Source organism: Leptodactylus fuscus, chromosome 5 (assembly GCF_031893055.1).
Source record: "Leptodactylus fuscus isolate aLepFus1 chromosome 5, aLepFus1.hap2, whole genome shotgun sequence".
Classification (NCBI taxonomy): Eukaryota; Metazoa; Chordata; class Amphibia; order Anura; family Leptodactylidae; genus Leptodactylus; species Leptodactylus fuscus.
In genome coordinates this window covers 187,623,725-187,638,110 of record NC_134269.1, presented here as the reverse complement: position 1 = coordinate 187,638,110, position 14,386 = coordinate 187,623,725, and the positions used below count along the sequence as shown (strand labels likewise).

The window sequence follows — 14,386 nt, the reverse complement described above, 5'->3', positions numbered from 1 at the left end:
CCTTCCTGTGAGTCTGTCATCTGCGGATTGGGACCGTTCCTTCCTGCTTTCTCACAGGATGGCCCTCCCGTGTAGCGCTCAGGAGAGAAATTATAAGATTCTGTCCCGGTGGTATAGGTGTCCAGTGCTTCTTCATAGGATTTTTCCTGTGGTTTCAGACTTATGTTGGCGCTGTGGCTCCGCTAGGGGCACTATGGTGCACATTTGGTGGGATTGTGACGTTCTGTGCCCCTTCCGGGACGCGGTGTTTTCTTTGTATTCCAGGGTCAGTGGGCGCTCGGTGGCTGTTTCTCCCCAGCTGGCACTTCTGTCGGTCATCCCTGGCAAGCTGTCGGGGATTAAGAAGGACCTCCTGGGGCACTTTCTCACGGCCGCCAGGGCTGTTATTCCAAGACGCTGGCACAGCCCCACCCCTCCCTCCCTGCTTGAGTTCCTCCAGGAGTTCCTTCTTATTCAGCGGATGGAGACCTTGGTGGCGGAGGACTCTCCCGCTTATTCCAAGTTTGAACTTCGATGATGTCCCTGGGTTATGTTTCAGGAATCGTCTGCCTTCTCTACTGCCTTTGCATGAGTGTAGCATGGCCATCTGTTTTCTTCTCCTTTTCTTCCTTGCTTCTTTCGTCTTGTTTGTGGTTTCTTTGTCTTGTGTTTGTTTGTTTGTTTCTTGTCCACTCTTATTCCCTCTTCTTTTTTTCGTTGGGCTGTATTTGGTTTGTGCGGAGGGGGGTCTTTTGGGCCTCCCAGCCCGCTGATTTCTATGCTACTTCATTGTTGCTCGACTTATTTTCTTTTTGCTTGTTTTGTATTTTATTACTGAAAAATCTTTAATAAAACCCGTTTAAGCATAAACATCCAAAAACACAAACATCCAAACTCACAAACTTTCACCTTTATAATATTAATAGGATAAGGAGGTGATATACCAAGGAAAATAAATAATAAAATTAATCCATGTAAGTGTGGTATAATCTGAAGCAATCCTTCATGCAGACACCAGGTTTTTCAGCTCAGGTGTCACCCTGAAAAATGGTGTCTTTCCTTATCCCCCTTTTGAAACACTGCACTTTTTTAAGTCTTCCCTTTCTTTGTAGTTTGTGGTACTCACTGGTACAATACGAGCACCTTCACTTCCAGAAGTACTAGGGCCCTGCCCTTCCTGAACGCCAAATATCAATGTACTAATAACTTCCACCCAAAATTAAAGTAACGTTCCTGCATGGCCAGCTTTTTGTACCCCACCTTTGTTTTCCGCATTGCACTATACGACTTCAGAACTTGATCAGATAGATCATCCCCTCCCATGTACTTATTGTATGCCAGGATGCAGTCTGGTGGGGGAAAGGGGGAAAGGTACTGGTACTATACAGTGAGACAAGGGCACTGCCATTGCCATGAATCATGGTCAGTACAAGGACATCCCTCTTGTCCTTATACTTGACCAACAGCATATTCTCATTGCATACGGTCCTACTCTAGCCCTGTGTGAGGTGCTGCGCGACCTGTGCCCTAGGGAGGCCTCTCTGATTTCTGTGCACTGTCCCACAAGCTGCAGTTCCTCTGGAACTGAGGCACTTAAATGGTGGGATGATAGTGTAAAAGAAATCCACATAGATGATAACCCTGGTCCCAGTAGTAGGTGTAGAAAATCCCACACTATTTTTCCCCACTAACTCCTAGGATCGGGGGACATTCCGGGGGCTCAATTCTTGTGTCCCTTTTTTCATAAAGCCTAAACTTGTAGGTGTACCCTGAGCTGCTCTTGCATAGTTTATAAATCTTAATTCTGTACTGTGTCCTCTTGCTAGGCAAGTATTGGCAAAATTTCAGCCTCCCCAGAAACCGATCAGAGACTCCTCTATAGAAATGTTCTGATCAGGGATGTCGGATGCTGCAAATGTGGTGCTAAAGTGGTCAATGGCTGGCCTGACTTTGAATAGGCTGTCAGAGTTTGGGGCATCTCGGGGCAGGCACTGTGCGTTATCTTTATAAGAACCATTTCAAAACGTGGCCTCTATAGATGTAGTAGTGTGCAAGACGTCTGTACTCTAATACTGTCAGATTTGTAGTTTCTTCACTATGTCCATAATCAGAATAAGACCCCAAAAAATCTTCAGCTCTGCTGCGTTTACTGGTGTCCCCTTCTGGGGCCTGGCATATGAAGAGGGGGCATTTTCTTCTATGAATTGTTGGGTATACAAATTTGTTTGGGCTGCCATGAAATCTATAAAATCAGCAGAGAAGAAGATTATCAGAAAGTCAATTTTTTGAAGTCTTCCGTCTCAATTTGTATTCCTGACTGGCCCACAAAGTCAGGAAGCTGAGGCTAATAATTTTCAGGGGGTGAGGACCACATTGGTTCTTCACTTTCAGGAGTTGCCTCAGCAATAGTTCCTGGGTGCTTCCTTTGGGGTCACTCATCACTGGATAATGAGGAAGAAAAGTATAAGGAATGGGGCATTTTCTTCTTCTCCCTCACTGGCTGCATCTGTGTCAGAGGCCAGATGGATGGATGGATGAATGAATGGCAGAGGAAGATGGAGGTTGGCAAGTCGCAGCCGTACCGATCTCTATTAATTTCACAGGACAATACAGTGTCTGCTCTGCTCACAATCCCAGTGGGGTGTCAGTGCAACTACTCGATCACATATATAATGCTTTGGTGTACTCAGTGAAAAAACAGCTTTTCACCCATTCAGACCTCCCATTCCACTTGTAGATTTCACTGTAGGGGTACAACATCCTTAGTGTGCATTCACACTACGGAACGCCAGCGTGTATCAGAGCCGTACACGCCGGCGTTACAGCAGGGCTGCCGGACACTTCCCATTCATTTCTATGGGAGCCTGCATGCGAGCACTCCCCATAGAAATGAATGGACTGCTTTTTTCCATTCATTTCTATGGGGAGCGCTCGCATGCCGGCTCCCATAGAAATGAATGGGAAGTGTCCGGCAGCCCTGCTGTAACGCCGGCGTGTACGGCTCTGATACACGCTGGCGTTCCGTAGTGTGAATGCACCCTTAAGTTGATTTTTCTACTGAAAACAGGGTTGAATGCCATCTTGAAGGTCTTCAGGAACACTCCTTCTCCCACCCCCTTTTCCGAGACCCTTTCTCTTGTAAGGAAATACAGATATGACAACCATACAGACCGACCATGTAAAGGAAATGAATGTAATTTACTGTAAAACATTTTATTAATAACAGTTCCAAAAATATATGACAAAAAATAAAAACATTCCACATCATTAAATAAAATATAGTTAAAACAGGCCTAGGCAGGTCATATACATGCACACTCAGCTCTACCAAGTGTGCCTGTGTTATCAATGCAGAGATGGGAAGCCACCACCAGAAATGGAGCCGGCAACTTCCTATCTCAACTGAGAAGAAAAGGCTTGGGCATGATGAAGTCCAGCTGCCTTTTCTCCCCTGACCTCTGCTGTTTGGCAGTCTGTACGACTCCCTCATACATATTACGAAAGTCAGCCGGCAGATTTGGTTGACATTAATGTGCATGGCAAGTTTAAGAAGAAGATCTTTGGTCTATGTGCCATGTATGGAATAACATCTCGGGATCAGGCAGACCATAAAATAATCAACTTTCACTACACAGAATATCTGGATGTTCCTCCCAAAACGCATCACTAATGACATCACAATGCAGGATGACGGGCTTGTTCCGCACTCGACACACCTCCACTTCCTTCTCCTCGGCCTCGTGTGGTAGCTTTATTACCTTCTTGCTAATTTCATTGACCTAAACATTGAGCAGAACATAAAAGGAAAAAAAAAAGTTATTTGTCTATCATTTTGTGCACAAGGTTGGCTTATGTGAAAACATGGCGGCTGGAAAATGTGCTGCTCACATTTACAGAATATCAAACTAGAAATTAAAGTGGTTTTCAGGTCTCTGTGGGAATTTGATACAGTCATCAGTATCAGATCTATGGGGTTCAGACAACTTGTCCCCACACTGATAGTCTGATAGAGCCAGAAGGACATGACAGATCCAATAAGACCCCAATGACTTTACCCCTCAAACAGTCATATAAAAATTCCAAAATTTTCACATTTTTTTAATTGTAGATTTTGAATTTATGACTGAAAAAAATATTACTGACACATAACTCCGATGTCTTATGTGCTTTTTAAGACTTTAGCGATCTAACACATTAAACCAGTATTTTTTATCCCGCTCTACATTCCGGCTTTCAGAACTTTTTACATTTTATTTCAATCCAGCTTTGTGGGTACATAAGACTTTGATAATTTTTTTTATTACTTTAGATTTTTCCTTTTTTTCTGTAAAACGATTGTCAGCATTGACCACAGCATACGAGGGTAGTCTGAAAAGTTTCTGACCTCCACATGTAGATGGCAACACTCGTCACCCAAACTTGGGGAATGTATTCGCACAAATCGTTGGAATGTACTGACAAAAATTTCAGCCATTTTGTAGCAGCGGTTTTTCTTTGACAGTCGTTGTAGTGAGTCGATGCGAGTGATTTTGTGAAAATGGATAAAATGGAATATCGAGCTGTCATTAGGTATTTGTTTTTGAAAGGCAATACGTCTTTGTAAATTAAAGACGAGTTGGACGCTGTGTACGGGGACTCTGCACCATCATGTACCACCGTCAAATTTTGGGCAGCTGTATTTAAACGTGATCGTACCAGCTTGGTTGACGAACGTTCGGGACAGCCAAAAACTGCAACCACGAACCAAAACATTGCTCAAGTTCACCAAATGGTGCTAGAGAGCCTCTGTTATCTCTCTAACCTTCATTCAACGGTTCTCTAGCACCATTTGGTGAACTTGAGCAATGTTTTCATTCATGGTTGCAGTTTTTGGCCGTCCCGAACGTTCGTCAACCAAGCTTGTACGGCACGTTTAAATACAGCTGCCCAAAATTTGACGGTGGTACATGATGGTGCAGAGTCCTCGTAAACAGGGTCCAACTCGTCTTTAATTTGTGAAGGTGTATTGCCTTTCAAAAACAAATACCTAATGACAGCTCGATATTCCATTTTATCCACTTTCACAAAATCACTCGTATCTAATCACTACGACTGTCAAAGAAAAACCGCTGGTGCAAAATGGCTGAAATTTTTGTGAATACATTCCAACGCATGCGCGAACACATTCCCCAAGTTTGGTTGACGAGTGTTTCCATCTACATGTGGAGGTCAGAAGCAGACTACCCTTGTATAAGGAGTTAAAGAGCAAGTATGCTTCTGGCTGATTATGGGGGTGAGGGGTGATGTCATAAACAAAAGTCCACGATATCTGAAGTGACAGGAGAATAATAAAATCCTTCTCATCTGCTCGTGTTCTCCTGCACTCTGGTTAAAGTGTGAGTATATGCACCTCTGCTTTAACCAGTGATATCTCTAAATCTTTGGCGGCTACAGACATGAAATTGGTCTTATTTTACAGCCAAGATTGCAGCTCTAGCCTCTGTGGCTCCAGAGTTAAAGATGTTTAAAGTTACAGTGTCTCTGAAAAGACCTGTATTCGGGATGAACAGAAATGCACTTAACTCAACCCTCTTGTTCAAAAAGGGGTTATATGTGGCGATCTAGAATTTTTCCTTTTTTTACAATGCTATACAAACTGTATAAACATGTTTACTGTATAGATCATAGGTCTCAAACTCGCGGCCCGCGGGCCGCATGCGGCCCCCCGAACAATTTTGTGCGGCCCGCACAAGCCTAGGGACGCCGGATCCAAGTTGAATCCGGACGTTTCACCATTTTGCCCACAGGCAGTTTTATATACTGCTGGAAAGCTGACAGTGCGCTGAGTTATCAGCATTATCAGGGAGGGAGGGGGGCGTTCCTCCCGGCTCTCACAGCACAGCGCGATTGGCTGTGCTGTGAAGAAGGACGTCTCTGACTGAGTGTCAGAGACGCTCTTCTGACCATAGAAGAGCTACGGTACCGGACCGTAAGCTCTTCACACTGGGCCCACATCGGGAAAGCCGACAGTGCGCTGAACTCAGCGCACTGTCAGCTGTCCGGCAGTATATAGAACTTCCTGTGGGCAAAATGGTGGAAGGTCCTCTTTAAACATTGAGGTGGAATGAAGGGGCTCATGACACTGGGGCAGAAATGGAGGGACATGAATCTGGGGGCAGAGATGGGGGGGACATGAAACTGGGGGCAGAGATGGAGGGACATGAATCTGGGGGCAGAGATGGAGGGACATGAATCTGGGGGCAGAGATGGAGGGACATGAATCTGGGGGCAGAGATGGGGGGACATGAATCTGGGGGCAGAGATGGGGGGACATGAATCTGGGGGCAGAGATGGGGGGACATGAATCTGGGGGCAGAGATGGGGGGACATGAATCTGGGGGCAGAGATGGGGGGACATGAATCTGAGGGCAGAGATGGGGGGACATGAATCTGGGGGCAGATGAAGGGTGTATATGTAACTGGGGGAAAGATGGAGGGGGGACATATAGTTTACGGGTGACTGTAGGAGGATTATACAGTGTGGGGGCACATGAAAAATGAATGGGCGGAGTCAACATAAAAGTGGGTGGAGCTAAATTTGCCACGGTGCGGCCCGCCGACTGGCTGGGATCTTGCTCTGCGGCCCACATGCTGAGTTGAGTTTGAGACCCCTGGTATAGATGATGGTCTTCTAAGGCTGCGATATATTAACTTTGCAGAGCGCAGCAGAGGGGAGGATGGAAAGCTACTTCCTCAGCATACATCTCTCGCCATCAGTGCTCTCTCTCCCTCACAAGATACCCCTACCCATCACACATATAGGAATTTGCGTGCTATGGACACCCAGAACCTCTCAGATACTCTACAGTCCTCTCTGTCCCCCATCTCCTCAATCTCTTGTCCCAATCTGGCCACCAGTCACTATAATGAAACCCTTAAAAATGCATTGGATGAGGTGACTCCCCCCTCCACTCGTAATGTCCCACATAGGAGGCAGCAACCCTGGCACATACCACGGACACTATTCTTCAGCGGTGCTCTAGGTGTGCCGAACGTCTCTGGAGAAAATCACATTCACCTGCAGATTTCCTCCACTTCAAATTTATGCTTAAAACATATAGTTCTGCCCTTTACCTCGCCAAACAAGACTATTTCACTGCCCTCATCTCTTCTTTCTCCAGCAACCCTAAAAGGCTTTTTGAAACTTTTCACTTCTTACTCACACCCAAGGTGCAGATGCCATTCACAGACCTTAGTGATGATGACCTGGCCACTTATTTCCATGATAAAATTGATAAGATCCGTCAGGAAATAACTGCCCAAGCCCCAGGTGGCATTGATTCCCACACCTACCATAATACTGATCCCCTCACCAACCGCACTTCAGACTGTCCATTCTCATCTTTTGAACCTGTTACAGAAGAGGAAGTCTCCCAGCTACTTTCTTCATCTCACCCTACAACCTGCAGTAGTGACTCCATCCCCTCACACCTTCTCCAATCTCTGTCGCCTGCTGTCACTACTTACCTTACTAAAATATTTAACCTCTCTCTCTCTTCTGGAATCTTCCCATCCTCCTCAAAGCATGCTATTATAACCCCGCTATTGAAAAAACCCTCCCTGGACCCGTCCTGTGCTGCTAACTATCGACCTGTCTCTAACCTCCCCTTCGTCTCTAAACTATTGGAAGGCCTGGTCTATTCTCACTTAATCCGGTATCTCTCTGCTAACTCTCTGCTTGACACCTTACAATCTGGTTTCCAAACTCTGCACTCTACTGAAACGGCCCTCACAAAAGTCTCCAATGATCTCCTAATGGCTAAATCCAATGGTGACTTCTCTCTTCTTATTCTTCTGGACCTCTCTGCAGCTTTTGACACTGTTGACCATCAACTCCTCCTCACTATGCTCCGCTCAGTCGGCCTCAACGACACTATGCTCTCCTGGTTCTCCTCTTATCTCTCAGACCGCACTTTCATTTGCGGGCTCGGTTTCCTCCCCTCTTTCCCTTGCTGTTGTGGCTCCTCAGGGTTCGGTCCTAGGCCCCCTGCTCTTTTCTCTCTACACAGCCCCCATTGGACCATTGCCAGATTTGGCTTCAGGTACCATCTTTATGCTGATGACACCCAATTATACACATCTTCCCGTGACATCACCCCTGCACTCATACAGAACACCAGTGACTGTCTTTCTGCTGTCTCTAATATCATGTCCTCGCTCTATATGAAACTAAATCTCTCCAAGACTGAACTACTACTGTTTCCACCATCTAATAGATCTGTCCCTGATATATCCATTGCAGTCTCAGGCCTTACTATAACTCCTAGGCAGCAGGCCCACTGCCTCGGGGTCATGTTTGACGCAGACCTTTCCTTCACCTCTCATGTTGAATCACTCGCACGTTCATGTCACCTCCACCTCAAAAACATCTCCAGAATATGCCCTTTCCTTACCAGAGATGCACTAAGGACACTTATTGTCTCTCTGATTCATTCTCGCCTTGACTACTGTAACTCCTTACTAATTGTTCTTCCTCTCACTAAACTCTCCCCGCTACAATCTATTCTGAATGCAGCGGCCAGGCTCATCTATCAGTCTAGATGCCTCCGGTATGTGCCAGTCACTACATTGACTGCCTATTCATTATAGAATACAATATAAGTTATCACCCTCATCCACAAGGCTCTCCATAATGCTGCACCTCCCTACATTTCCTCCCTCATCTCTGTCTATCACCCAACACGTGTTCTCCATTCACTCAATGACCTAACACGTACATCCTCTATTATCAGAACCTCCCACGCTCGTATACAAGACTTCTCCTGAGCTGCACCACTTCTCTGAAATGCTCTATCCCCGACAATCAGATTAACTCCCAATTTCTACAGTTTCAAATGCAAACTAAAGACACATCTTTTCAGACAGGCCTATCACAATTTCTAACATAAACCCTTCCGTACTATAATTAGAATCCCCAAAATTTAACCTTCCTCTGTCCCGGCTCCCACATTTCCCCACACGATATGATGCTATTTCAGGCTAACTTTATAGGTCCAAGCTCCATCCACATGTTAAAGGACAAGACTGATGACGGCTCAAAGTTTTATGTTTGTGTAATGACAGTAACCTCTATTACAGAATTATCTGACCCCCTGTATAAGCAATGCCGCCCCTGCTAGCTCTTGCGTCATCTCCTCTACCTCATAGATTGTAAGCTCTTGCGAGCAGGGCCCTCAGTTCCATTGTGTGAAATGACTTTCTTTGTAATGCATCTTTCTGTCTGTATTTGAACCCTACAAATTGTACAGCGCTGCGGTATATGTTGGCGCTATATAAATAAAATTTATTACTATTATTATAGTATCCCTTACTGCCATTCCGACTCTTGATCACATGACCAATAGACCTGCATCCAGGATACAGAGGAGTCTGACTTCACAGGGAGCCGCAGCGGCAGCAAGGCAGCCTGAGGAATGACATTTCGCACCCCTGGGGTAAAGGGGACCATGTATATATTGTGAAAAAAATTATATCACCAATTTAAGAGGATACCAGTACTTTTGACTAAGAACAGTACTATAGCATATACAGCATATAAAATTTCAGCCAAGTCTTACCTTATTCCATATTACGATGGAGCCTTTTCTGTACATAACAGGCTCACTGTTGTAGTTGATGTTGAACTCTGAAAATAATATTTCATTCTTATCTCCAGCAAGTGTGCCCTATAGGGAATATCAAGAATCATGAACATTACTCTGCCACGCTCCTACATAATGCAGATGATGGGTGCAATCATATGGGCTGTATGTAGGACAAAAAAACAAAAACAACCCTTATATTCATGAATGGTCTTCCATACATTGCCTTCATATAGCTTTCACTTTTGAGTGCCAAACAGGAAGGCTAGAATTACATGGTTTTACAAATGGAAGCCACAATGCAAATGTGAACAAAACCCAACTAGCTTTCTCCTGCCCTCTATGGGGATATTTATCATGCCTGATCGACAGTTTTCTGGCATTTCAAGACATAAAATGGTGCAGGCAGGAAGCCCCACTACAGGATATGCTCCATCATAAATGGGGTGCAACTTCTGGTGCCTCAGGGATTATCTACAATGGCGTACTTAATGGTGGTCTTAATAATCAAGTACAGAAAGCAACATTAACACCTATATATACCATATTGTATATAACTATGATGGGACTTACCTTTAGACGGTCTTGAGCCTGTGCTGGGGTCAGCCCTCCCTTCTGTACAAGAGCCCAAAACACTGAGTTGTACAAGTTATTGATGTGACCTGTAGAAACATAAGAACAGAAATTAATCTCAATGAAAGGGCATAACCTGAATGACATAAAAAAAATACAGTGTGACAAAATCTGTCTGGTGCATTATGGCTTTTAATGGCAAGACGAAAGATATTCCTACTTCGACCTTACTGCAGGTAGCTCTCTGAAGTATACAAACCAAAGAGGCTTATCTTATAGGTCTGGCTCTTCAGCCTCAAGGAGAATTCACACAATATGATGACGATTTCTATATGAACTTCAGCCATTTAATGTATAAGAGGAAATCTGTGGAACAATACATGATATAACACAGAATTTTTCAATCCTGTATGAATGAGGGATCTTGAAGTTTTCAACAGACTTATCCATATGGAGGAGGAAAAACAAAAATAGCCCAGTGCCAGATTGTGGATGAGGGTCTTGTAAAACCCAATATAATGATATATGATCATGTCCACCTCAGCAATCATTAGGCGACACTTTACTGTATAAAGCCAGGTTCACACTATATTAGACCCTTACAGTCTGCTTGTCTCCAGCTGAGGTAGTCCTTCAGGTTCTGCACGCTGGGATACAGTACCACTCTCCCATCAAATCCTGGTGGATACTGGAGCGGCTGTTCTGGAAAGAATTTATTCCAATAGAAGACGTAACTGGCGGCAAACTGTGAAACCACGTGCGTCATGAACTTGCTTACAAAAAGAAAGAAAGGAATAGACAAGTTCACAGTTGTAATAAGTGTGGATTAGAAGGTCAATTACTAAGAGTGAATATATAATAACATAAAGTATATTTACCTACTTAAAGAGGTATTCTGGTCATATAGAATTATAAAGTAAGTACTAAACTCTGGCTTGATGGAGATAGGAGTATTGAGACAACCACTGATGGTAGGAGGAGTTTGAAAGGAGAAGCAGTCGAGTATACACCCTGCCGATTCATAAGTCTGTGGTACAGCCACTTGACTCCACTGATCTAGCATATCCATCTCTACAGGAGACAGTTGACAATTGCTTCTGACCAGGATACCCCTTTAAGACATTGATGACATGCTGATCATCAATGTCTGTTCTGTATGGGCCCTTACAACGTGACCCCTACTGAGTGCTTAACTATGTGGGAGCAATGCTAGGATTATGCCGTATACCAGGGGTGCCCAATACGTCGACCGCGGGATCGGTGTCTGCTTGTTGACAGCGCAGGCTGAGAATCATCTCTGGACACTGGCAGGCCGGGATCTTGCACTCGTTCGCAGTCAGGGCTGCGGCGGCCCCGCCTACCAGTGTCCGGAGATGATTCTCAGCCTGCTTTGTGAGCAAGCAGACATCGGAGAGCTGTCTCCTGCTCTGACGCTCCGCCCTGCCCACAGGCCCACAAGAAGTGGGTAGTAGATCTTATCCCTTAGTCAGTTTCTAAAGTAGCTCACATGCTCAAAAAGTGTGAGCACCCCTGCCGTATACCTTTGTCTCCTGTTGTCAGAGCATAACAGCAGCACTCTGATGGCATATCTGAGTCATGTTTTAGTAAAACAAACACTTTAATGTTTAACTGGGTCATATAGACATAGAGGGAGGGGGTCCTGAACAAGAAACAGTGGCTTTGGCTCTGAAGGACTCACCCAAGACATGTAGTACATGACCGTCTATTGTAAAGTTGGCTATGTTAGATAGTGATTGTTCAGCCAGCAGCCAGGATTCCTTCTGATCCTCTAGACCAAGCTGAGCATTTATGTGTTCTGAATAGTGAGAAAGAAGTAAGCCACTGCTAACAACAACTTATCTCCAATAAGAGCAGAAAATTGGCCATGTGGCTATCAAACAATTGGATCCTTCTTTCCCCCTAACATCTGCCATCAGGAAAGCGTCAGAAGGTTGGCCGGTCCTGCTGGAATTGTTCAGCTACCTTTAATCTAATGTGTGTGGCCAGACAAGGTATGTGCGCCCCCAGCCTATACCCTAGAGTACTATATAATATTCTAACCTACAGTAAAAGGTAGAAGAATCAGGAGTTCACTGACCTTGCCCGCCTCTTGTACCAGTTTGATTTCTTGTGGAAGACAAAACTATACTCATCGCTCTGCCCATATGCCAGACAGATGTCTTTCATTTCCTCCATTACATTCTTTGCGCAATGGTTCATGAGATGCAAGGCCTGGGGATCATTGGGTTTGGTAAAGTTGTGCTGCTCTGAGAATCTGTTGGAGCAGAGATGAGAAAAAGTCAAAGATGGGAAAAAAAATATGTATACATAGAAACACAGAAGGAAGGGGAAAAAATCTATAATCAATAGTATCAGGCACCATATGCCAGACTTTACAATGCAACTTAATGGGCAATAGTATTGAGATCCTAGACTGTCAGCCAAGACCCATGTCCTTTGTATGCCTGGCCTTCAGTGTATTCTGGCTGCTGAGACAGGAATACCCCAATATCACAGAGACCAAACAACACATTTAAGTCCAGCCTTAAAGGGGACATTCACTTTCTAATACTGGTGGCCTATCCCTGTGATAAGCCATCAATACTAGATCTGCAAAGGTTTGACAAAGGCCCTTGCAGATCAGTTGTTTGGCTAGAGAGCTGGGAGTCGCACTGCTCACACACTGTACAAAGTGTACTGGTTACTTTAGAAATCACAGTGGTGTTGTACTGAAGTCTATGGGATAGTACAGCAGTGCCTAAACCCGCTGCTACAAGCAGCATGGTGAATAAACAGCACAGCCCCCAGCATGTAAACATTACGGCTGCGCTGTCATGGAACTCATCCGTGAGGGTTTCAGTTGTCACAGATATAATACTAATAGAGTATGTTAAAGGGGTTTCCAGGCAAAAAAGAACAACCCTTATAACTTTTAAATCAGCCGGAGGCATTAAAAAAAAAAGATGCATATTCACCTGTCGCCGCTGCTTTGGTGTCCTCCCGGCGTGTCCTGGCTATTCTGATCCGGTGGCTTCTTCTGGAGTTCCACTGAAGCTCATTAATTGGCCTCAGCAAGAAGACCAATGATATCACAGGTAGTGAAAACACATGCCATCGCTGATCGGCCTCAATGGTCACGTAACTTCTGAGGGCAAACAGTGGAAGCCGGAAGAGACCTGGGAGAAGCCGCTGGATCAGAAGAACCAGGACGCAGAAGGACAGCATAGCATCGAGGACAGGAGAGTATGCATAATTTTTAATGTTTTCAATGTCCACAGCTGATTTAAAAGTTAAAAGAGATGTCCTTTTTTGCCTGGACAACCCCTTTAAGGCTTTAGGTACTGCAGTTGTGTCATAGGCGTAGGCGGTAGGACAGCGCTACAATACTTAATGCTGCCACTACACATTGTCTGCTGAGTGTGCAGCGAAGCTCCTAGCATGTAAACAATACCGAGAGCAACAGCGCCCCCTAACAGTTGATCCGATGGGGTTTTGGCAAGTCATACACCCCAGATCTAATACTGATTTCCTTTCCTAAGGGTAGCCCATCAATATTACAAAATGGATAACCCTTTTAAAAAGCAGCTTTCACATCCTCTGACATCGGCAGGATAGTGGCAGGAAATTATTTCCATATTTTTTTAAACCACATGTATGAAAAAAACCTGAAAATGTGACCAATCCTGAACCAGGGAATAACTCAGCCCTGAAATGGTTAAGGAGTTTATCATTCTTCACTCTATCATCATCATCATCCTCATCCTCCTCCTGCCTCAGACTGACAGCCCTGACAGCTGGTCACATGACCTCCTACCTGTGGAAATTCCTGCCGTCCACTCTCACCACCACCCAGCAGTTCTGCAAACACGTGTCCTGCACCTCGAAGTCTCTCACGTACTCAAACTTGCTCTTTGCCATCTCCCTTCTGAACTGAGGATGAGCCGGTACCCGGAAAGGCTTCAATGTGCCCAAAGCACGCTGCATAACCGGAAGCGGAAGTAGGAGCCCCGCTACACGTCACTATGGTAACGGAGCCGCGCGAGCGCTTGGTACGCTCTATGGTTTGGAGGAGAGCCGGGATCACGTGACGTGTAGAGCTTTAGTAGTAATTACTATGTACATTACCGAGAGGCGGCGCTACTGGGGATCGTACGGGACAGAGAGGGGGGTGTAGTAAGAGGGGGACATGGGGGTGCAGGTAGTGTAAAAAAAGG

General features: G+C 45.1%; 1 protein-coding gene across 2 annotated transcripts; it reads right to left on the bottom strand.

Annotated features, from left to right (window-relative positions):
* Positions 1 to 3,281: 3,281 nt before the first annotated feature.
* On the bottom strand, positions 3,282 to 14,149 carry THG1L (tRNA-histidine guanylyltransferase 1 like). Of its 2 annotated transcripts, XM_075274926.1 has the most exons (6): positions 13,987 to 14,149; positions 12,271 to 12,447; positions 10,776 to 10,945; positions 10,173 to 10,261; positions 9,576 to 9,683; positions 3,282 to 3,758 (listed from the first exon to the last, which is right to left on the bottom strand). In XM_075274926.1, exons 1-6 carry the CDS (start codon positions 14,088 to 14,090, stop codon positions 3,597 to 3,599), a joined length of 810 nt encoding a protein of 269 aa, XP_075131027.1. In that variant the 5' UTR covers positions 14,091 to 14,149; the 3' UTR covers positions 3,282 to 3,596. The 2 variants fall into 2 exon arrangements, with proteins under 2 accessions (XP_075131027.1, XP_075131028.1); XM_075274927.1 differs by lacking the exon at positions 13,987 to 14,149 and having other exon boundaries at positions 10,776 to 10,941; positions 12,271 to 12,335.
* Positions 14,150 to 14,386: the final 237 nt, after the last annotated feature.

Excerpts from the sequence above, each read along its gene's own strand:
- THG1L (XM_075274926.1), bottom strand. The coding sequence starts at position 14,090 with ATGGCAAAGAGCAAGTTTGAGTACGTGAGAGACTTCGAGGTGCAGGAC. Across the intron at positions 10,946-12,270 it reads TGGTACAAGAGGCGGGCAAG|CAAGTTCATGACGCACGTGG; the intron begins GTCAGTGAACTC and ends TCTTTTTGTAAG. Across the intron at positions 10,262-10,775 it reads CAGCTGGAGACAAGCAGACT|GTCACATCAATAACTTGTAC; the intron begins GTAAGGGTCTAA and ends ATGTTTCTACAG.